Source organism: Oryza glaberrima, chromosome 3 (genome assembly GCF_000147395.1).
Source record: "Oryza glaberrima chromosome 3, OglaRS2, whole genome shotgun sequence".
NCBI lineage: Eukaryota > Viridiplantae > Streptophyta > Magnoliopsida > Poales > Poaceae > Oryza > Oryza glaberrima.
This window is the reverse complement of record NC_068328.1, coordinates 34994084-35016285: the sequence shown is the minus strand read 5'-3', so window position 1 is coordinate 35016285 and position 22202 is coordinate 34994084. Positions and strand designations below refer to the sequence as shown.

Sequence of the window (22202 nt, the reverse complement as noted above, 5' to 3'; positions counted from 1 at the left end):
CCAAATCGTCCCCAAATACATTTCACCGATTTGACTTGAATGTAACAGATCAATTTTACTTGAATGCAACAGATCAATTCATAAGCGTGCCACAGAGCTGAAGTACGATAAGCAGCGCGGGTTACGCGGCGCAGTCTCGCACTGAAAGAAGTGTTTGTGGGTATATCATCAACTACACCATTTGATCAAATCCTGTCTTAAAACATAAATCTTGTTCTAAATATAAAATGTTTATAGCCAGATGGAATAATAAAGAGTGAATTTTACAAAACTACATATACATGTACATTGATCAAAATATATAAAAAAAATACAGATTTAAAATATTATATTTTAAAATTATCACAAAACTATATATGTAGGGCTTCATATATTTAGATGCAGTATCAGGAGATCGGTCCCTTGTGCATCTTCCCCGTCTTGACTTGCCCCGGTTCAATTCAAATCACCTCGCTCGCCGTCCGTCTTCGTGGAGCTTTCGAATACGAGGCGGCGATCGATGCATTCCCGCCACCAACGCCTCGCGTCGCTGACGAAGTTGCTCACTTCCCACGTCAACGCCGGCCGTCACCGGGATGCTCTCGCCTTCTTCTCCCGCATGGTCTCCGACCCCTCCCTCCCGCCGCTCTCCGACCCCTCCTTCGCCTACGCCTTCCCGCTCGCCCTCAAGTCCTCCTCCGCCCTCCGCCTCCCCTCCGCCGCCGCCGCCGCCGACTCCCTCCACGCCCTCGCCGCCAAGTGTGGCTTCCTCTCCAGCCCATTCTTCGCCTCCGCGCTCGTCGCCTCCTACGGCGCCTGCGCCTCCCCCGCCCTCGCCCGCCGCCTGTTCGACGAATTGCCCCACCGCAACGCCATCGTCTGTAGCGCCATGATCTCCGTCCACATCCGATCGGGCGACCTCGCCGGGGCGCTGCGTGAGCTCGATCTCATGGATGTGGCGCCGACCGCCTCCTGCTTCAACTCTGTGATCGCCGCGGTTGCTGAGTCCGGGGAACATCCGGCCCGGGCCATCGATCTCTACCGACGGATGCAGAGAATGGGCGTTCTCCCGAGCCTCATTACTCTGCTGGCGCTCGTCCCCTCGTGCACGGCGCTGGGTGCGTTGAGCTCAATCAAGGAGGTTCACGGTTTTGCTACGCGGCACGGCATGTTTGCGAGCTGCCACCTAGGAAGCTCCCTCATTGAAGCATACGGGCGATGTGGTTCTCTGGCTGGCGCACGGAACGTGTTTGACCAGGTGCAGGAGCGCGATGTGGTTGTCTGGAGCTCTATTGTATCAGCATATGCGTTCCATGGCCACGCAGATGTTGCAATGTCGCTTTTCAGGCATATGGAGCTGGACAATGTCCGGCCTGATGGCATAATGTTCCTTGGCGTATTAAAGGCTTGCGGCCATGCTGGTCACGCAGATGATGCATTGAAGTATTTCGATGTTCTAACCAAAAGATTTGGGGTCGAGGCCTGTGGAGATCACTATTCATGCTTGGTTGATGTCTTGGGCCGGGCAGGAAGACTACGCCAAGCTTATGATGTTATACAGACAATGCCAGTTAAGGTTACTGCGAAAGCCTGGGGTGCTCTTCTTGCTGCTTGCAGGAAATATGGGGAGGTGGGGTTGGCAGAGGTTGCAGGGAGAGCATTGTTTGAGATTGAACCGGAGAATGCAGGTAACTTTGTTTCACTTGCGAACATATATTCAGGCATGGGTATGCATGACAAGGCAGAACAGGTGAGAAGGGAGATGGAGCAGCGAGGTGTGCGGAGATTGCCTGGAAGCAGTTGGATGATACATTGCAAGTCAAGGTGCTAGCATCATTTCCAATGAATTCCTTTTGCAATGCCCAGTTGCCTATATGACCATTACAGCTTTAATATCACCCAAAGCATGAATTAACTGACTGTTCTGTTTGCTGCAGTGAACTGTTCTGAAAGGGGAAACACACTTTGAGAACTGCATCACAGACTCACAAGAAAATTTTATCAAGATATTCAAATCGTTTCGTATCCATGAAAGGTATCTGAGACATGCCACTATGTAGAACACATTTTACTTGGGTCAGGTTCCTAACTCTATTTATCACAATTGTGTCATATTTAAATCAAAACTAACTGCAAAATAGCAAAAGTAACAGAAACATAGTGTTGGGTGAATGTTAACTGTACATCCAGCAGAACATCAAATTTCCCCATGGTAATGTTGGGAAGTCAGGAATTTGTGCTGACAGCTATGGTTTTGTTTGGAAAATATCATTTGCATTAACAAAGGAAAAATCACACGCCCTTTCCTGTGGCCCTGTTCTTTAATTTCACTTGCTTTAAGATTGCGTTACAATTAGTTTACATGTTCTTTACATTTCAGTTAAGCCACTCATTAAAAGATCACTAAGGTTACTGCTTCTATTTTTCCTCTAAATTTATTGTGCTTGTTTATTGTGAAGTTAGATTGATATGATTTGGCCAGTTTCTGGACTTCTGAACTACCTTTTTAGCCTTTTAAGGGCCCTTCCCCTAGTTATTTCTTTTCCTGGTTCATATGATGCTTACTTTAATGCACCTTTACAAAAAGCATGTCTCATTAGAAAATTGCACTAAGCAAGATCCTTAATATCTTTCATGTATTCTTTTTCTCCATCTCATCTAGTGATCAAAATATATTATTTTATAAAGGTGTCAGCCCCTGTTATGCTTCCATTATATCAGTCGGTACAGTGCCTTGGGCTTGAAATATCAAGTCCTTATTTTGCACGAGTAGTGTGAGTTCATTAATACTATGCATTAGAGATGTTATTCCTCAGCTAAACTTCGTGCAAATCTAAATATCCATTTTCAGTATGTCTGTAATAAACAATTTCACCATATATTATTACTGCATTTTGTTTTGGCGGAGGGAAATAAGTTGTTTCCAGTCTCTACCCTGAAAGCTTGACAAGAGTTAGTATGATCAATCACTTATAGCAAAATGTTTTTTGTCTTTTTACATAATCAGACAAAGTGAATACAAATATTGAAGAGCATCTAGATAAATTGCAAAGTTCCAATAGTTGGAACTGATTACCGTCAGGTTACTTCAGTTGAGGCGTACAAATGATGGATGAGTACAGCTAAGTTTTGCAGTTACATTATAAATATGAAGTTTATCCATGATTGTAATTTTGTAGAATGGATTATGTACTACTCACTGTGTCATGTAACATTTGGGATCTGACGCCTGATTTACCAGACCATGACTGATGGTGAGCAGTACAGTTTTCTTGTGTGTTCTGTAATAATATGGAAGAGCACTTACCTAAAGTCTTACCGGAGAGGTCCCTCTCAAATAGCTTCGTTGTAGCCTTGTAGGTGGGTTAGGAGCCTAGGGTGCATCACTATTGCTAGTGGTGCTAGGTCCCAGTACAGTGGCATATTGGCTGGATGATGTGGAAGTAATTCTATAAACCTAATTTATCCAACATGTATTGTTCAACTTCTGCACTAGAGAGCCTAAAATTGTGATGCTGCTAACTGCTAAGGGTATTTAGCTACCCACACGATTATATTATGTTTCCTTCATGAATTGGAGCAGAATCTGTAAATCATATATGTATCTGCTATAGCTACCCACACAATTTTCTTCCACCGTACACATTTTCTGTCTGATACTAATTTCATAGACCTCTCGATACATCGTGCTTGTTTTGATCACTAAATTTGCTTGTTCCCATCAGTATCTTTTTCTGTACCAAATTCCTCGATCTGCTTCTACAAACATGTGGTGAGTGTATGTTCTCAGATTCGATATACTAGGCCATGAACCATTGAAGAAAAACCAGGAAGCGAGCCCACCAATGTGCATAACAATTTTTCCGACAGGATGTAGTGCGATCATTAAAGTTGTTTATCTCTGTTATTATTTATGCATGTGGGAACCTCCAAGTGGGAAACAGGTGAATTGGATTGCTCATGCAGCTCAACTGATGCCAAAGTTGAACCTAGCTAGCTAACATATTAGTAACTATTGGTTGAATTGAAAACATGCTTGACACACCGTTTTGGATAGGAAAGACTGGACCTAAGAACTAGTTGCCTTGTGCTGATCTATTTGCTAACTACGGATTTATTTATGATTACAATTCTTTTGCTCCCGGCGGTTTGCTTCTTGTGTAGAATTGTAAAGCTGTTGGGTCATTCTAATGTGTTGCAGTGTCCTATTATGACTGAAAAAAACTTGTTCATGGCACTTGGTACACCATAGAGTGAAGTTTCCCTTATTTAGGCTAGCTTCCAGGCTTAATACAGTTATGGTCAGCAGTCACATTTTTTTTGACATCACAAGAGCAGCCACATTTTCCTGATAAGTTAACATGTGTGGCATCCGTACACAAGTGTGGATTTCGTCCAGGATACTCAATCTGTTGGCACTTTATCTATTGAAAAGCATATAGTATTCAAAAGGTGAATGATGAAGAACACTTAGATAAAGTGATGCATGTTCATCTCCTATGTGCTCTTGCATAGTAGGTTCATGTTGTATGTCAATCTTTTTGAGCCCACTTTCTGATTCCTCTTTACTCGGTTAAAGCTGTAAACTCTGAGTCTCAGTAATTTTTTTTCCTTAGAAAATCCGCATGGAGTGTTTCATTGCCAACCTGCTGCCCTGCTAGGCTGATATGTTTTTGTCCTTCTGAAGCTGAAACATTTCAGTACATCAGTAAATCATTTCATCATCCTTTGCCTAATAAACATTTGCTTGTGAACATACCTGTAGTTTTTGTCCGAAGTGAAATTCATTACCTTTTCTCCCACCCTATAAAGCTATGTGTTCATATAATTTAAACAGCTTCTTTTTCTTGGAAAAGACAGGCAGTGAGATCAGCATCAAGCACTACCAGCGGGCACCAGCAGATGCATGTGGGCCACAGCACTAGCCAGTACCACGGATGGTTCCGTCTTCCTGGCCGTGCAAGCCAGTCCACTTCTCATCATCCTCTGTCCGTGCAAGGTGCCCTGGCTGCAAGTATAAATACCCAGTCTCCTTACCTTGCAAGTCTGGGCTCTTAACCAAATGAGCAGGAGCCAACTGATGCATATGTATAAGCTTGGAGATCTGACGCCTGCTCCATCCATGACGATTCCAATGGCACATTCCTCAAGGCCAACTCTGGGTTTTCCCCTAGGGACGGCGCTCCTGATCTTTGTTATCTTCTCCCTCAGTGGCATCTTCTCATGTTGCTACCACTGGGACAAGCTCCGTGCCTTCCTCTGGTCTCGGCATCCTGATGTGATACTCCAAGAAGGCCAGCACACCGTCATCTCCATTGCGTCTCCGAGCAAGACAACATCTGATCACAAGGTACTACAGTACTAACGATCCCTATTCATATCTTACTTTGATCTTAACCTGAAATGATCGTTTCTTGTAGACTTATAGAAATCTAAGAATGATCCCCATGTATTGTTGTTTGCAGAACGAGAAAGCAGAGAAAGAGTGTGGTTTGCCCGTTATTATGCCTGGGGACAGGATCCCCAAATTCTTCGCCAGGCCGTGCCCGCATGAGAAGTGTTTGCCTGCAGCAGAGGAGGAGGAAGCTGAGGTGCAAGTCAAATGTTCTGTTCCACAATCTAGTTAGTAGCTGTAAATGAAGCCATACAGAGTGGGTGTATATAAGCTTTTATTAGAACCTCTAAAAAAAATTCCATTTCCTCTTTGGTCCTATGAAAATATTCAATTTCTTCATTGGGTATCTTTATCTTTGGAGTTAGAAAAGTAAGGATTATTTCATTCTCGCAAACTTTATGAATTCATGGCATATATTCTGACCAGACCCAAATCTATGAGCTCAAGACTAAACCAGAAAAGGTCGATAAAATAATGGATGGAGACCATATTCTTTCTGGGTCTTATGAAAACTGTTGTCGATCTTCAAGCTCATCCCAGGTGTGGCACTGATGCATACCAGCTACTGGTGGCATTTGGCTATTCTGAAGTATGAACCAGGTAAACAAAAAAGGCTATTATCACTCCATTGTTCAACGATGAGAATTGGTGAAAACATAAGAGGTCTGAATTATACCATTTACTACTAGTATACATAATTTCAGAATTCTGACGAACGTAACAGGACATTTTCATATATATTTTTTGCTTGGTCGGCCGATGAGACGACCAATTTCATTAAAGACATTTTCATTTTACGTTCTGATTTTTCTTCCCCCATGGACCATGGTCGTCGTTGTATTATGTCCGGAGAACGATTTACTTTGGTGTGATTGATCATAGGAAATTAAGCTGCTGCTATTACTCATGAGCTAGAGATGAGTTAACATGTAATTAGGTGATCTTTTGTTTGTGTAATTAACGCGTACGATGTGGGCCATATTAGCGATCGATGGTGCGTATCGTGGGTGGAGGCAATTTGGATGGGGTTTTGCTGTTGCAATGCGTGCTGATGGTTGCCCACTTTGCTGGACTGCAATCCGTGTGCAGACCGTGTACGATGCATATGGTATTTTGCCGTGGGTTTTGCATGCACTTTCTTTTGCTAGAGCCAGTGCCGTGCACGTAATTAAGTGGGATATATATAAGTATCTTGATGATTGTATGCATGGCAGACAGCAGGTAAAGGATTGATTAGCTACCTAGCATGTGATAATTATGGATGTTGCTGGAAATCTGAAACGAGATCGCGATGGCAAATTGCCAGTGTCATACAGTAAATTAAACAATCCAATTAAGACTGTATCTGTATATATGTGTAGTATGGTAGCTGATTAATTATTTTCTCATCGTCCATGAAAATGAAATAGGGCCCACCCTTGAAATTTTAAATTAACCTGAAACTAATTCGGCTGCAAGTTTAATCACACGATCGAAGCTTCTAATTATTTAATACTATATCATTCTCTAATATCCGTGTCTTTTTTATTTTGCGTTTAGTGCTAAAAAATCAATCAGTTGCAATTGGACGGTATAGACGGGGAGGGGGACAGCGACCTAACATTCTTGGTTATCTGCGCATGATCGATTAATCGATCGATGTTCGATGGATATCTATGTGCGCTTGCTTTTCGGCTTTGAGGGCATGAAGATAGAAGTAGGTAAAGTGCAAGTACTACGTAGTAGGCCAGGCCAGCAAGGTCGTGCGTGTATATATACTCCTATACATGACAGCCATTGATTAATTCAGCGGCAGTATGCATGCTTGATGGTGAAACGTACGCTAATGCATCGTACGTACATGTACGGCGGCTTAGCAGCTGGCTATCGTCATTTGCAAGACTCTAATTAGCGATCGATCGGGACGTGATCCTTTAACTTACTATTCTCTGATTTTGAGGGGTTAATATACGGATCCAATAGTTAATGGATTCACATATATCAGAGATTCACGTCAAAAGGCAGTACACGAGAGGAGCTCTTTCCGTATCGATCTAGGTGGACATATGATCCCATAAGCTGATAGGCATGCCAATTAACGTTTACGTATAGGCTTGGCATTAATAGCCTTGGCTATGCCTATGCTTTGCATAATAGAGTGAGTACGTACTATTACTTGCTACAGGAACACCACGGCACAGTATTATTTTGGCAAAATTGGTTATATAGCATCGAAAGTTCATATTTTTGGTTTTATAGCACCGAAAGTTATCGGTTCACTTTAATAGCACACAAAGTTCACCATGTTTCCATTTTTAACACTTCCGTCAATTCTCGATCGTTTTCCGTCCGTCTTGATCGTTATTGATCCAGTCACACACACGATATAACGTTTTTACCCCTTACAAGTACAAGTATAATGCATGTCAATGAGGGGTAGAAATGTCATATCGTATGTGTCTGGATCAATAACGATCAAGACGGACGGAAAAATTGACGAAAGTGCTAAAAATGGGAACATGGTGAACTTTGGGTGCTATTAAAGTGAACCGGTAACTTTCGGTGCTATAAAACCAAAAAACGTGAACTTTTGATGCTATATAACCAATTTTGCCTATTATTTTTGGGCCTCCAGCCCTCCACCGTGCCACCGTGGCCGACGGATGAAACTCCAATTAGGCCCACAAACATAGGCCCATTTATAATAGGCTAATCAGCCCATTAAAAGTACTTTTTCTTACATGGGCCGAACCTAACGGCAAGGAAGGCCCAGGCCCATCTGAGGGCGAGCGGTGAGGAGAGATGCCGCGTCACCTCCCCTCCCGCCCCCGTCACCGGCGACATTATTACTACTCCGGTCGAGGCCAACGGCGGCGGCGCCACTGTCCCTCTCCCTCTAGCTCCGCCCTCCAATCCCCCGCCACCCACCGATGATACCCCGTCTACACCGTGCCATTGCCCGCCGATCACTGCTAACCTCCACCGCCCTCCTCCCCGCCGTCGCCCGCCACCGCGATGCGCCGCTGCCCTCCGCCCCCGGCCTCCCCCGTCTGCTCCACCACGCGCCGGGGGCGTCCGATCAAGCCCGGAAATCAGGTAATCTCCCTCCCGCGTGATCCGATCCCCTACCGCTCCGCCTCTTCCTGCTCACTCTCACTGGCAAAAGTGCCTGTACAGCCGTAGCATCTTAAGATTTTTTCCTCTTTTTTTTCCCCGTAAGCAAGCTGCCGATCATTTTATCTGATGGATGTAATTCCACATCAAGCTACCGTTCGCGATCCATAATTTCGTTTTTTCGTCTGAAATCCAACCGCATATGTGACTTTTCTTCTTAATTTTGGTTTTCTCATACCCTTTGTGTTCTATCTGAAGGTCCTCTTACGCTCTACAGGGATCTGGTGAGCCAAGGGAAACTCCAACATGACATCTACCAGGAAAATGTAGCAACTCGGCTGGACAACTTACTTAGACGACTTGAGCAATACGAGATGGAAATGGAGGATTACCATGTAAGCTGCATGTGCCTTGTGTTCACTACTACTAGTTACTAGTAGTACCTTTTTCACATTTTTTTCAATAATATTATTTCTGCATAAAGTGCAGGCAAGACTCTCTATGTGGGAAAATACCCGGGAGAAACAAAGGCGAAGGCTTCTTGTTCAAGAAGCTGAGGATAAACAGCGTGATGGGGTGTGGATAGATGAGAAAAGGGGGTTTCTTGACAAGTTAGTGTCAAGGTGATATTTTTTCTTATAACTGAAATCTACCCATTGTTCCCCATGTGGTATTTTCACTAAGTCATTCTTGAAATTAGATGAAGTTCCACTATCCCTTTTATTTATCTATAGACTTCTCTTCTGACTTCTGACTACCAACTCCTTCAATAACAGTAGCACTAAAATGACGATAAACAAGTATCATGTACAATACATGCACCGAACTTCTGACTTCTGACTACCAACTCCTTCAATAACACTAGCACTAAAATGACGATAAAACAAGTATCATGTACAATACATGCACTGAACTTTGCTTGCGAAACCAAGAACAATGTAACTAAACAGATTGTTCAACTTGTTGCATGGTGTTATTTGACTTTTCGTTTGGTGATTAATTCCAGGAAAAGAAGAGGAAATATAGAACCTGGAGTTGGGAAATGGGTCTCATATTTGAACCGAGAAAAGAAACTGGATACCTTGGTTGGCCAGAAGCCTGTTGCACCCATTGCTCCGAAAGGAATATATCTTTACGGCAATGTTGGAAGTGGTAAACTAATCAATAACTTCATTATAATAGTTTTTTGATCCCATCATTCTTCTAATATCCTAACATGGCCTGCATATGAATAACTAATTCTTTCTCCTGGTTCATATTTTTAATCAAACACTCATTATTTATCATTTATCGTGTTAATGTTGTCCTTTTGGCAACATAGGAAAGACAATGTTGATGGACATGTTCTATGGGGCCACAGAAGGTCTTATCAAGCACAGGAGGAGATTCCACTTTCACGAGGTAATTAGTTTAGAACTATGCATGGTAGTGCCTGTTCATTCATTGGAATGAACGCGCAACTATTATATTTGAAGAACAATTGTTAAGAAGAAAAATCTGATCTGTTGTTCATCGAGCAGTGTGCATGTCCAACTGAACTCAAGTTCCTAGCTGCACTTTGTGTGCTAGGTGGCTAGGAATAGCAGAATTCTGTGAACTAACTTGTTGAATGGTTACCAACATATTCAGTTGGTGTTCTGTTGTTTAGCATTTTTCTGAATAGTGTTGAGTTCCTTTTTATGCAGGCTATGCTTGAAATACATGATCATATGCATGATGTATGGAAGAGACGTGATGAGGACAAGTCTATTGAGTCGAGTGCTTTCAGTTGGATATCAAGCCTCCCTTTCGATGGGAAAATTAAGGAGTGGCTAATTGGGGAAGAGAAGTACAAACAAAATACACAACAAAAGCATATCCTTTTAGCTGTCGCTGACAAATTTCTTGTTGATAGACAAGCAAATAAGAGTGGAGCAAGCATTCTATGCTTTGACGAGATACAGGTACATGAACTTTGATATTTTGAATATTCAAGTCATTTTCCTGTATGTTATTATTTCTAAAAACGAGAATTGGCATTCCTGCCACAGATAGGATCTTGTTTACCAGATTACTCCTAGGTTTAGCAATCTGTTGCAATTACATAAAAGGAGTAAAGAATAATCTTGTTGAATATTTCTTGTGAAATCTAATTTTGCTTATCTTGGCTGTCTCTTCACTAAATCTTTTACTTTACATAGTGTATGTTATATAGCACGTGTGCTATATAGCATCTACATAATCACAAGTATATGGAAAAATAATTGATCGAGTGTCAGTTATTGTTAATGGTGGTAAATAAGATTGTCTAGTAAAGCTCAAATTAATTAGTTATTTTTTCTTCTCAGTACTTGATGCTGATGCCTATTAAAAAAAAGTTCAATCTCAGTTCTTTCTGTACTATGAGGTATGCTATGTGCATCTCTTGAGTACCTTTTTGCTACTGCACCTGTATGTATGTAATAGTATTAGCTTGCAAACAAATATTTTATTTCCATTGTTAATGTAATAATTTCTGGTATCCATAGTATTTTTTTAATACACTGGGAAACTTCATCTATGCAGACAATCGATGTATTTGCCGTTGTAGCTCTGTCTGGTATTCTCAGCAGATTGTTAAGCACAGGAACTGTGCTTGTTTCGACCAGTAATAAAGCACCTGAAGATCTGAATCAGGCAAGTCGTTTTTTATGATTTTTTTCTCCTTTTTTATCAAATACTTCATATTTTGGCCCAAAAAAAACTTTAACCTGGGGATGAACTTCAGTAGGTGTTTTCAACTTTACTCCTAGAGATCAGAACAACTTGTCACATATATAAGATGATGGAAAGAGTATCTCAAGTAGCAATCTTGGATTTTTAGAGGAGCTAAACTAGAATTGTCCAACTAAGCCAAGAGGTGCAGACACTAAATAATTCCTGTAATGCATCTTTGTTTCTTCTAGTTAATGATGAATTTAGCAGTTAAATTTCATCAAAGTATCATTCCATGGCTTAAACTACTACTACCTATTTATATGTGGATATCTTCTTGTGATCTAACTGTTTTCAAGGCACAACATTCATCTACTAGAAATTACAAGGTGCTGACTTGAAGTTAAAACAATGGTGTGCTTCCCTTTCACCTTTTGTTTTTTCTCTTGGTTTTGTAGGATGGGATGCAGCGGGAAATTTTCCTTGACTTATTGTCTAAGTTGGACGAGAACTGCAACAAAATTCTTGTTGGAACCGAAACAGATTATCGCCGCCTAATTCCAACTGACGGCTTAACTCAGGTTAACCTCTACCTGTTTGTAGCAATAGGAGATTTATGACACTTGTCTGCATAAAATGATACACCTCTAGTTTTCATGTGCTAGAGACTAAAATAAGTAGTTTATATGTTATCTTATCACTTCCTTGCACACTTTTTAGATTTTTTAGAAATAATTTTGTGCTGATAAGCTGGGGGTGAGCAGATCACATGATCAGTACCTCAATTTTAGTTTGCAAAATCTTCTAGTTGACTGTTGACATTCTTTTAAGAACTTTTGTTTTGTATTACGGTGGCCATTGGACTTCATCAAATTGTAGGACACTAGGACTTCGCTCTCTTGCCATTCAGTGCAATGCCTTTTTCTTTTTCTTTTTTTCTTTTTTGAATCTCAGTGCAATGTATTGGTAAATGGTAAGATAGCACTGCTTTGCTTCAGTAACCTGAGTTTGATAATTCACCAATCATGTATTCATCTCTTGGTGACTATGGCATGAGTTATCATGTATGTTGCAAGCATGGAACTTCAATCTACTTTTGCAAATCTCGCGGTATACCATAAAACTACCTTTTTGTGGGTCCTATAACTAAAACTATCTTGTACTGTAGGACTCCATAAAATGCAATGCAATTGTTAGGTGTATCCTTTTCTATAACTGGATTGTATCTTCACAATAAGTTCATCTTCATGTAACAACTAATGGTTCTCCATCTTATCTACAGATTCACTACTTTTGGCCTCTCACTTCTGACATTCGGAGTATGTATGAGGCTATGTGGCACGATATAACTAGACAAACAGGAGGAAACATTATTTCTGTCACCATTCCAGTAATGTTTGGGAGGTGCGCACATAGCATAAAGCATCTCTATACTGTTGAAAATGAACTGAATTTAACATTGATATTATGAATAGGTATCTTGAGATTCCTAAAAGTTGCAATGGAGTGGCAAGGTTTGACTTCGAGTATCTGTGTGGCCGCCCAGTAATATCTTGTCTTCTTAATTTACATTTATTTAGTATGCAAGTAGATGAGGGGAACTAATTGGTTCATGATCAGGCACTTGTGGCTTGACAAAATAATGTTTAGTATCCATCCTTTAAACCGTCTAAACTTGGAACTGAATTCTATTGTTATATACAGGAGTATTTGTTATTTTGAGCTGGGATCATGTGATATATTGCAGCTCATTATATAATCCACTGTTTATTTTAATTATCAGGTTGGAGCTGCAGACTATATAGCAATAGCCAGGAACTACCATACAATTTTCATATCGGATATTCCAGCTATGAGTATGAAGATTCGTGACAAAGTATTTCTTCTTCTATCTCCTTTTCTGATTCTTTTAGTTTGCTAAAATCTACTTAATTGTGCTTCCGGAGTGTGAATACTGAATTAAATATAAAACATTGGAAGATGGAAGAGATCTTATAATTCAAAAGTGTCAACACATGAAAACTGAGAGGAAATAATTCATCAAGACAAGAGAAATGGAAACTATCTTAGTATATCTCATGGTTTCAAGCTCCATTTTTTTTATTTTCTAGAATCATTTGTATTCGTGTGGTGTCTGTACTATTTAAACATGGTGATGACATTGAGAAGTTAACAATTATACCAGATGCTTGTGTTTTCTGTGTTTATTTTGATGCTGAATGAACTTCTTGGTCTCATTCAGGCAAGAAGATTTATCACCCTTATTGATGAGCTCTACAATCATCACTGCCGTCTTGTATGTCTAGCTGCCTCATCCATTGATGATCTTTTTCAAGGAACTGATGAAGGACCTCTTTTTGACTTGGAGAGGTAATATTTGCATTTATACTTTGTTGTACATGGTGCTTCCAGCTGTCTGCAATATTTCGCATTACAGAAGTTTTTAATTTGCAACATAATTCAGAGTGATTTTTGACATGGGAGGTCATGTTATGCAGTTTTCAGTTCGAAGGTGAAGCTGAAGGGGCAAAGCTTAGGAGGGATGTTTTAGCAGAAGGTAATGTTGGTGCAGCGCCTTCTCCTACAGGCCTAGTGGCAATTTTGTCTGGCCAAGAAGAGATGTTTGCATTCCGTAGGGCGGTAAGTAAATAGCATTTTTACTTTCTGATTGTAGCTACTTGCTTGAGTTCAAACGCACTAGTGAAGTATCATTAGCACTGGGGAGTTGAATTTCGTTCAGAACTTACCTTATTATCCAGTTTACTGAATATAAGCTCACAGTAACTCCTTCTCACAGTAACTCCTTAGAAGGTACACTCGTTAAGCAATATCTGCATTCTAAATGCATGAAAATAACACATGCTCCCTCCGTTTCAGGTTATAAGATGTTTTGACTTTTGTTAAAGTCAAACTGCTTCAAGTTTGACTAAGTTTATAGACAAATATAGTAATATTTACATTACCAAATTAGTTTTATTAAATTAATAATTAAATATATATTTATAATAAATTTATCTTGGGTCGAAAATATTACTATTTTTTTCTATAAACTTGGTCAAACTTGAAGCAGTTTGACTTTGACCAAAATCAAAACATCTTATAACTTGAAATGGAGGGAGTATAAGGGCCTGTTTACTTTGATGCCATTTTCAACCATAAATTTTTTTTGGTAAAGTTGCCAAAAAAATGTCAACGTTTAGTTTGTTGCTAAATTTGGCAAATCATAAGAAATCCTGCCAAAATTTTGACAATATTATCATCTTGCTAAAATTTTGGCATTGCTAAAATTTGGTAAGGTTTATTTTGGCTACAATCTGAACAAACCCTAAGATATGAGCACTGTCCATGAGTCATGACTTTGTCTGGACCTATATTTCTTTCCAAAATTTCTGGACATGTTTGTATTCAATTTCTAACCCGTGTTTTCATGTCGGCAGTACACCATGTTTGAGTTAGATACTGTCATCATTCTTCTTTGAATTAATAACTGCAATGTTCATCTGTTTCACAGATATCCCGTCTCATAGAAATGCAGACCTCACTGTATCTGGAGCGCGTCGAGCGTGTGCACTCATCCCTCCAACAGCAGAGTTCGGTTCTTGCAAAGAGCAGCACTGTTTCGCAGTCTGCTCCGTCCGTTTGACAGACGAGACCCTTATAGTACCATTATTTCATTTCTTATCGTGGAAAAAATTGTCGAAAGCACTAATAAGATTGGAGAACCTACTTGCCGTCTGTACAATGCACTGAACCGTACAAAATATAAGTGATTCGAGCAATTGCGTCGCACATATTCTTATGACTTCCTAATTCCTATCCAATTATGCTCAAGGTTTTTTTGTTGATATGGTTATGCTCGTCGACTGGATACCTGGTCAGTGATGACGGGAGATTAGAAGGAAGATGACAGGGTTGGTGTTATAAGTATTACATGATTCTTAAGACAATCTTAGCCAACCAAAGTAACTTCCAGCGAAAAAAAAATAAAATATCAATCGAAAACATTCCATGTTCATACAAAATCCATGATGCGTTCCACGATCCACATGATGTGTTCTAGAATGAATGATCCAGACCATTTATAAATCACAATGCTTAGCAATAGCCCTGTAATGTTGGTATAAACCATATCGGATCCTGATGATCACTGTACCTATCTCCATAAAACAATGCAAGCACGTCTCGCATAGCAGTATAGCACAATATCTTAGAGATGGCGTTACGACGGAACATGCCGAACGATTCGATATTGGGTAGGGTGGAGGCTGGCGGCAACTCGATCCAATCATCGGTGCAAGGGTTGATGAGCTCCGTATTGCAATTGTAGTAATCTTTTTCGAAAAGATCGTATTGCTTTATTGTAAGTTCGGTGTACAGGACGGCAGCGGCTTCGGCGACAACTGGAGCATGGAGGAGAGGCCAACGGAACATTTCTGTGTTTGCTACATTAGTGTATTGGATTTCCATGCTTAATTTTGGGAAGCATACGTTCAGATATACTCCCTCCGCCTCTAAATACTTGACGCCGTTGACTTTTTTAAACATATTTGACCGTTCGTCTTATTTAAAAACTTTTGTGAAATATATAAAACTATATGTATACATAAAAGTATCTTTAACAATGAATCAAATGATATGAAAAGAATTAATAATTACTTAAATTATTTGAATAAGACGAACGATCAAACATGTTTAAAAAAATCAACGACGTCAAATATTTAGGGACCGAGAGAGTATATATCACGGAAATTAGAGCAATACTTCAGCGGAATCTGTAATCAACAAGCATGATTTCCCCTGTTACAGCATCAGGCCTCTACAGTTTGTACTTATAAATTTGTCTTCAGTCAGTGTACTCCTGCATATTTTCTCTCTGTGATTGTTACAGCGTACAACATGACGCGAATCATCACGCGAAACAAAAGGTATTTCAAACGCAATGCCAAGGTCACAGCAGACAGCAAGTGAATCCCCCCAAAACCTCAGGATCGTGTATCGATTTCGATATTATCGATCAGCCTGACCTTTCCAAACCACGCCGCAACGCAAATGACCACAGGGCCGTCGATCTGTTCTACAGGGACCAAACTTTCTTGCTCCACGATCTGCATTGCAATCAGAAACTCGTTCAGCAGTATGCCAGTATGTTGTTCACTTGTGCTAGATCATAGAAAAGATAATGTACTGAATTTTGCCGTCTCATATGCTACAAGATATTGCAAGTGCTAGATTCCAAAGGCTCTCTAGAAGAAAGCCAGCATCAACAAAGTAACGGGAGGCTCTAAGAACAGAAGCCAGTAGCAATTAAACAACAAAGAGAGGCCTTCCACATTACCTCAACATAGTCAACCTGACCGCCAGTTTCAGTTAGTGTCTGTACTATTTTGTTTTTGATTTGTTTGCAATCAGTGTTTCCCTTCAAGGCGCCAGTTCTAGCATCAACCAGTGATCTACTGATGGATAATGCCTACAAAAGAAATAATACAACCATTGGCAAAGTTCATGGTGAGCTAGCGAAAAAAAAAAGGTTCTTTCTGCAGTTCTGCAAGGTAGTTATAAATACAGCAAAACTCAATTGAAACAAGAGGCAGATATGACACCTCGAAACTGTGCAACTGGCGAATACTCAAAAGAAAATTGTGCATTTACAAACTATCATCATCTTGCTGGTTATTTGTAATACACAAGGAATACTGTAACTGAATCACACAAAGCAAACTTTTGTTGCGGAAGCTGTTTCTGAAATACAGTGAAAGAGAGACAAACCTTTTCCCTCTCCTCGCGTGATAGGTGCACATTCCGAGAGCTCATGGCAAGACCATCAGCTTCTCGCACAATTTCTGATCCTATTATCTCTATGGCAAAATCAAGATCACGAACCTGGAAACAGCATGAGCTTCTTTAATCAACTAACATTAGCAAGTGAAAGATACTCTGAACCAACAAAGATTACAGGTTCTCCTGGAAAAGAAAAACTACAGGTTAAAAATGTTACTGAAGCATCAAAACGGGAACAAAACAAGTTATACCTTTGGAGCATCAATTGAAAATACACATTATGGCAATGAAATGAAAGCAAATCCCGTTCTCTAAATAGTTGTAGCTAAGCATACCAAGTTGGCCCATGAAACGAATCACTAACTAGTAACTACAAGAAGAGGTGCAATCATGAAAACCAATTATCTTGCACCAAAAAGTTGAGGGGTAAAAAGGATTTTTTTTTTCTTCCTTTTAACCACATGCCTCATCTTTTCGTTTATGCTTATTTTTATCCGCCAAAATTTAAATTTCAACTTTAAATTTATAGTTGATTTTGGAGGTTTTTCATCGAAGTTTATTTTTCAGTATTTGCTTTTAGATCGCTAAGAATACGTATATAAAAGTTTTATTCACAAATTATTTTTAGTTTGCAAATAAGCTGTTTCGATTATCCCCGAATAAGCGAACCAGTGGGTCCGCTAGACTAGACTAATTTTTACTTCAGGCTTCTTATCGATGAAGCCAAAATTCAGTCTTGTCTGTTATCATTGAAGATATCCTACTTTGTTCATAAAGCTGTCCTTTTGTTCCTAACTCGCTATATGTACCCGTAAACACGCAGCCTTAGAACTTGGTAGTGTACTAGAACAAAGCAATGCGTAAAAACTTACTGCACATATGTAAAATGGAAAGATAAAAAAGAGAAGAAATTGGCAGATTTTGTTACCATACGGCAGATGACGCGCCACTGCTGATAATCCTTCTTCCCGAACACAGCAACATCCGGCTCGATGATGTTAAACAGCTTGGAGACTATGGTGGCCACGCCTCGGAAGAACACGGGACGGCTGGCCCCGCACATCCCCTTCTCCAATCGCTCCACCCGAACCCACGTCTCGTGCCCATCCCCGGCCGCCTCCTCCTCCTCCAGGCAGGAGATCGCGCCTCCGGTCGCGGCGGCGCGGCGACCGGCGCCACGGACGTAGAGGTCAGGGGGGTTGAAGACGGCGTCGACGACGCCGGTGGAGGCGAGCTTGCGGAGGTCACCGGCGAAGTCGGAAGGGTAGGTGGCGAGGTCCTCTGATGGCGCGAACTGGCTGGGATTGACGTAGATGGTGACGACGATGGCCACGGGATCAGCGGAGGCGGCGGCGGCGGCGGAGATGAGGGAGAGGTGGCCTTGGTGGAGGTAGCCCATGGTGGGTACGACCGCGACGGTCTTGCCCTCGGCGCGGCGGCGGCGCGACCATGCGCGCATCGCCGCCTTGTCGCGGATCACCTCCGGCTCGCGCGGCGCCGCCATGGTCGTCCAATCGATAAGAGGTGAGGAGGAATCGGACAGAAGTGGACAGGGAGAAACTGGGACAAATTGAGACTTTGACAGCTTTAGTCTATTACGATGTACTACTACATGGGAGGGAAAAGATGGAACCTTTTAAAAATCAGAGCCAACGGAGAAGATGCCATCTCGTACGCAAGAAGATTTTTAAATACTCGCAAGATCAAATTCTTTTATCAATGAAATCATGGAGAAGAGTTCATATGTCAAAAGGGACAAACTGCAAATTGCAATCACGCCACTCATTCCGTCGAACAACCTGCGTGCATGCCCGACGCGGCCAGCCTTCCCACAATCACACCATGCACCGCTGGATCCGTGAAGAGGCGCGCCCCCCCAAAACAACTGGGGGATCACAGGGAACAGCGCCTCCACGCACCCGGAGCCAGCCGCGCTACCCCCACCGCCATCGCCATGGAAGCCGGCGATGGTATTGGCGGTGGCGTGTCGACGGCATCCCGGTAATGGCCGTAGAGTAGTAGAGTTGAAGGATACAATTAAAAACGCCCCCCGAATAAGGGATTGAGATCCTCCGACGCAACTTCTCTCTGACTTATGGCTAACATGTGGGCCCAAAAGTAGTAGGACCCATATGTCAGTTACGGTGAACAGTAACGTCATAGGATCTCAATCCCCGAATATGATAGCTATACTATTTCAGTTGGAAGCATCCCTACTCGATTTGAATCTGTTTTTAGAATTAAGGCTGTGTTTAGATTCAGGGGTGTAAAGTTTTGACGTGTCACATCGGATATACGGAAACACATTTCAAGTATTAAATATAGATTAATAACAAAACTAATTACAGAATCCGCATGTAAATTGCGACACGAATTTATTAAGCCTAATTAATCCACCATTAGCAAATGTTTACTGTAGCACCATATTGCCATATCATGGAACAATTATGCTTAAAAGATTCGTCTCGTAATTTACACGTAATCTATATAATTAGTTATTTTTTTTCGTTTATATTTAATACTACATATATGTGTCAAATATTCGATATGACAGGGTGAAAAATTTTACCAAGGCATCTAAACAAGGCCGAAAAGTCCAACATTTTGACGGATCCAAATCCAATGAGAGATGTCAAATTCAGACATAAACAGTTAAACACTGAAATGAAATTTACTTTTCTTCCTTATTCATTAAACAAAACTCAGGAAGGATGAATAGAATAGCAATCCAATCTCACCTTAACCTTGCTCCCAAGTGAAATAAAAAATAATCTAGTGCACTCTTCGATACATACAGAAGCATACAGGTACTCATTTGCGGATGAACAGGAGCATATGCAGAGCAGAAATGCAGCATTTGTCTCTGAATTGAGAGAGAGGAGTGTGGCTGGCCTGGCCTGGCCTGGCCTCGATTGTTTCATTCTATACGAAGGCGTGCTTCTCGAGCAGCTTGAGGACTTCCTCCTGGTTGTTGAGTTTCGCCACGTCGATGGCCGTCTTCCCGTCCAGGTTCTGCACCGTCCTGCACATTGCACAACCAAACCGGGTTAGTTTCAGTCAGATGTCCATTGATGGATGGCATGGGCATATGCATGCAGAATTGCAGATGCGATGGACTTACACGGCGGCGCCGTGGTCGAGCAGGAGGGCGACGCAGTCCTTGCGGCCGTAGCCGGCGGCGTAGTGCAGCGCCGTGTTCTTGTTCTTGTCCACCGCGTCCACCGCCGCGCCGGCCTCCAGGAGAACCTGCGCGCATTTCAGCTGCGCAAACACAAGCAACGAATCGATCAGATAACTGAACAAGATGTTCACTGAGAACTGCATGCATGATGCTTACCTCGCCATAGCCGCAAGCGAAATGCAGGCCTCTCCTCCCTTCCGAATCCTCCTCGTCCTTGTCCACGCCTTCCTCCAATGCTTTCTTCAGGCCCTGAACGATGCCAATGCGTGTTGAAGATGAAGGAACAGATGCAGATTTTACTTGAGCAAATGGGCATAATTACTACTCCCTCCGCTTCAGATTATAAGACGTTTTAAATTTAATCAAAGTGAAACAGCTTTAGATTTAAACAAGTTTATAGAAAAAATAATAACATTTTCAATCCTAAACAAATTTATTATGAGAATATATTCAATTATTGATTTTGTATTATAAATATTACTCTATAAATAATTAAGAAAAAAACTAATTTAGTATTATAAATATTACTATATTTATCTATAATTTAGTTAAATTTAAAATGGTTTGATTTGGACCATCTTATCTTGAAAAGAAGAGAATAGGCAGTAATAGAAGTGAGAATTGATTTAGAGACCTCGACATCGCCGACGCTGGCAGTGTGGTGGATGACGGACTCGTCCTCGTACTCGCCCTCCTCCCCGCCCTCTTCCTCCGCCTCCTCGTGCTCGCCGCCGGCCGCCGCCGCGCCCTCGCCCGAGGGGCCGACGCCCATCGCCCTCCCGAACTTCTGCAGCGCTTCAGGGTCGTTCCAATACCTGAAGGAAGCAACAAGTATTGCCATTGCTCATTTGCTCTCGAGATCGACGACGACGACGACGATGAACTCAACCAGCCATGGCGCCAATTGCAACTATGCTTACTTCATCATGGCGGCGGGGCCGCCGTTCTCGATCTCGTCGAGGATGGGCTTGAGGGAGGGGTCGTCCTTCATGCGGGCGATGCGGGCCTCGAGCTGCTCCTTGTGGGCGGGGTTGGTGAGGCCGCCAAGCATGGACGACATGGCCGGGTCCTGCATCAGCGCGCTGCCCAGCCGCTCCGCCATCGCCACGAACTGCGGGTTCTGCATCAGCTGCTGCATCGTCGACACGTACTTGCTCGGGTCCAGCGCCGGCGCCGCCGCCGCCGCAGCCTCCTGCGCCGCCCCCCGCGCTGGCGGCGACTGCACCGTCTTCTGCAGCTGCTCCGCCATCTCCGTGAACGCCGGGTCCTTGGCGATCTGCTCCGCCATCTCCTTTATGCTCGGATCCTGCTCCAAACAAACAAATTACCATGCAGATTATTCATATCTAATTATTTTTTCTGCTCATCATTTCATCAATGGACTCACTAATTATTACTAGTAATTGCATGAACTGTATAATTAATCAATCCAGCTTCCATCTCAGCTAATAAGCAACAACACCTGGTTGGTTATATAGTGAGTTGCTTAATTAACTCAATCTTGAACAGGTAGCTGCTAATTAATTAATTATCGGATAACTTAGGTTCAAGAGGAGATTATACCCAAAATATAGTTGAGGAAATTACGCTCAAACGAGTAGGCAATTAGTGAAATAAGTCGGCAGCGAGGTAAGCTTACATTGAGCAAGTTCATCATGGTTGAGAAGTCGAAGGGGTTGGCCGGCGGCACACCCCTGCGCGGCGGCGGAGCTGCAGCTTGAGGTGGCTGCTCCTCCGCCGCCGACGAGGCCTCCTCCGACTTGACGCTCGTCTTCTCTTCTGCGCACACAATTACTCATGTCGTCTCTTATCAGTATCAGAAAGAATTGAGCCGGAGCAAATCAAACAAGAAAGAAAGAATTGAAGAAATAAACAGCAAATCAGTTCTTTTGACCTTGAGAAGCCATGTCGTGTGGAGGAGGGCAGTGTTCTTGGTTCAGGCAGTGGCGTTGCTGTTAGTGGTGGTGATGATGATAAGGTGGAGGAGTATTTGAGAGGAGAGGATGCGAGTGAGTGAGTGCGACCAACCAGAGGCTTGGTTTCCCGGTGTATTTTTCGCCTGCCGGTTTATATAGCCAGTGACACAGACACCGCACATCGATC

General features: G+C 42.1%; 5 protein-coding genes across 8 annotated transcripts; 3 read left to right on the top strand and 2 right to left on the bottom strand.

The window, feature by feature from the left end:
* Window positions 1–439: 439 nt before the first annotated feature.
* Window positions 440–5022, top strand: LOC127765759 (putative pentatricopeptide repeat-containing protein At1g03510). 3 transcript variants are annotated; one of them, XR_008016157.1, is made up of 3 exons: window positions 440–1803; window positions 1917–2014; window positions 4840–5022. XR_008016157.1 is itself a non-coding variant. In XM_052290708.1 (2 exons), exons 1-2 carry the CDS (start codon window positions 500–502, stop codon window positions 1927–1929), a joined length of 1317 nt encoding a protein of 438 aa, XP_052146668.1. In that variant the 5' UTR covers window positions 440–499; the 3' UTR covers window positions 1930–4788. The 3 variants fall into 3 exon arrangements, 1 of the variants encoding a protein (XP_052146668.1); XR_008016156.1 differs by having other exon boundaries at window positions 4836–5022; XM_052290708.1 differs by lacking the exon at window positions 4840–5022 and having other exon boundaries at window positions 1917–4788.
* Window positions 5023–5101: 79 nt separating this feature from the next.
* Window positions 5102–5606, top strand: LOC127766464 (uncharacterized protein At5g65660). The gene is made up of 2 exons (XM_052291499.1): window positions 5102–5329; window positions 5445–5606. Exons 1-2 carry the CDS (start codon window positions 5102–5104, stop codon window positions 5604–5606), a joined length of 390 nt encoding a protein of 129 aa, XP_052147459.1.
* Window positions 5607–8189: 2583 nt separating this feature from the next.
* Window positions 8190–14933, top strand: LOC127765756 (uncharacterized). Of its 2 annotated transcripts, XM_052290703.1 has the most exons (14): window positions 8190–8449; window positions 8726–8862; window positions 8957–9090; window positions 9474–9619; window positions 9789–9868; window positions 10153–10410; window positions 11012–11122; window positions 11599–11721; window positions 12423–12544; window positions 12616–12685; window positions 12924–13016; window positions 13383–13510; window positions 13639–13780; window positions 14652–14933. In XM_052290703.1, the coding sequence occupies exons 1-14, from the start codon at window positions 8284–8286 to the stop codon at window positions 14781–14783; spliced, it is 1842 nt and encodes a 613-aa protein (XP_052146663.1). In that variant the 5' UTR covers window positions 8190–8283; the 3' UTR covers window positions 14784–14933. The 2 variants fall into 2 exon arrangements, with proteins under 2 accessions (XP_052146663.1, XP_052146664.1); XM_052290704.1 differs by lacking the exon at window positions 8190–8449 and having other exon boundaries at window positions 8745–8862; window positions 8952–9090.
* Window positions 14934–15903: 970 nt separating this feature from the next.
* Window positions 15904–18949, bottom strand: LOC127767430 (pantoate--beta-alanine ligase). The gene is made up of 5 exons (XM_052292770.1): window positions 18718–18949; window positions 17847–18478; window positions 16907–17020; window positions 16476–16607; window positions 15904–16245 (listed from the first exon to the last, which is right to left on the bottom strand). Exons 1-5 carry the CDS (start codon window positions 18725–18727, stop codon window positions 16123–16125), a joined length of 1011 nt encoding a protein of 336 aa, XP_052148730.1. The 5' UTR covers window positions 18728–18949; the 3' UTR covers window positions 15904–16122.
* A 629-nt stretch (window positions 18950–19578) lies between these two features.
* Window positions 19579–22147, bottom strand: LOC127767429 (ankyrin repeat domain-containing protein 2A-like). The gene is made up of 7 exons (XM_052292769.1): window positions 21994–22147; window positions 21739–21878; window positions 21020–21405; window positions 20734–20914; window positions 20256–20348; window positions 20040–20179; window positions 19579–19940 (listed from the first exon to the last, which is right to left on the bottom strand). The coding sequence occupies exons 1-7, from the start codon at window positions 22004–22006 to the stop codon at window positions 19841–19843; spliced, it is 1053 nt and encodes a 350-aa protein (XP_052148729.1). The 5' UTR covers window positions 22007–22147; the 3' UTR covers window positions 19579–19840.
* Window positions 22148–22202: the final 55 nt, after the last annotated feature.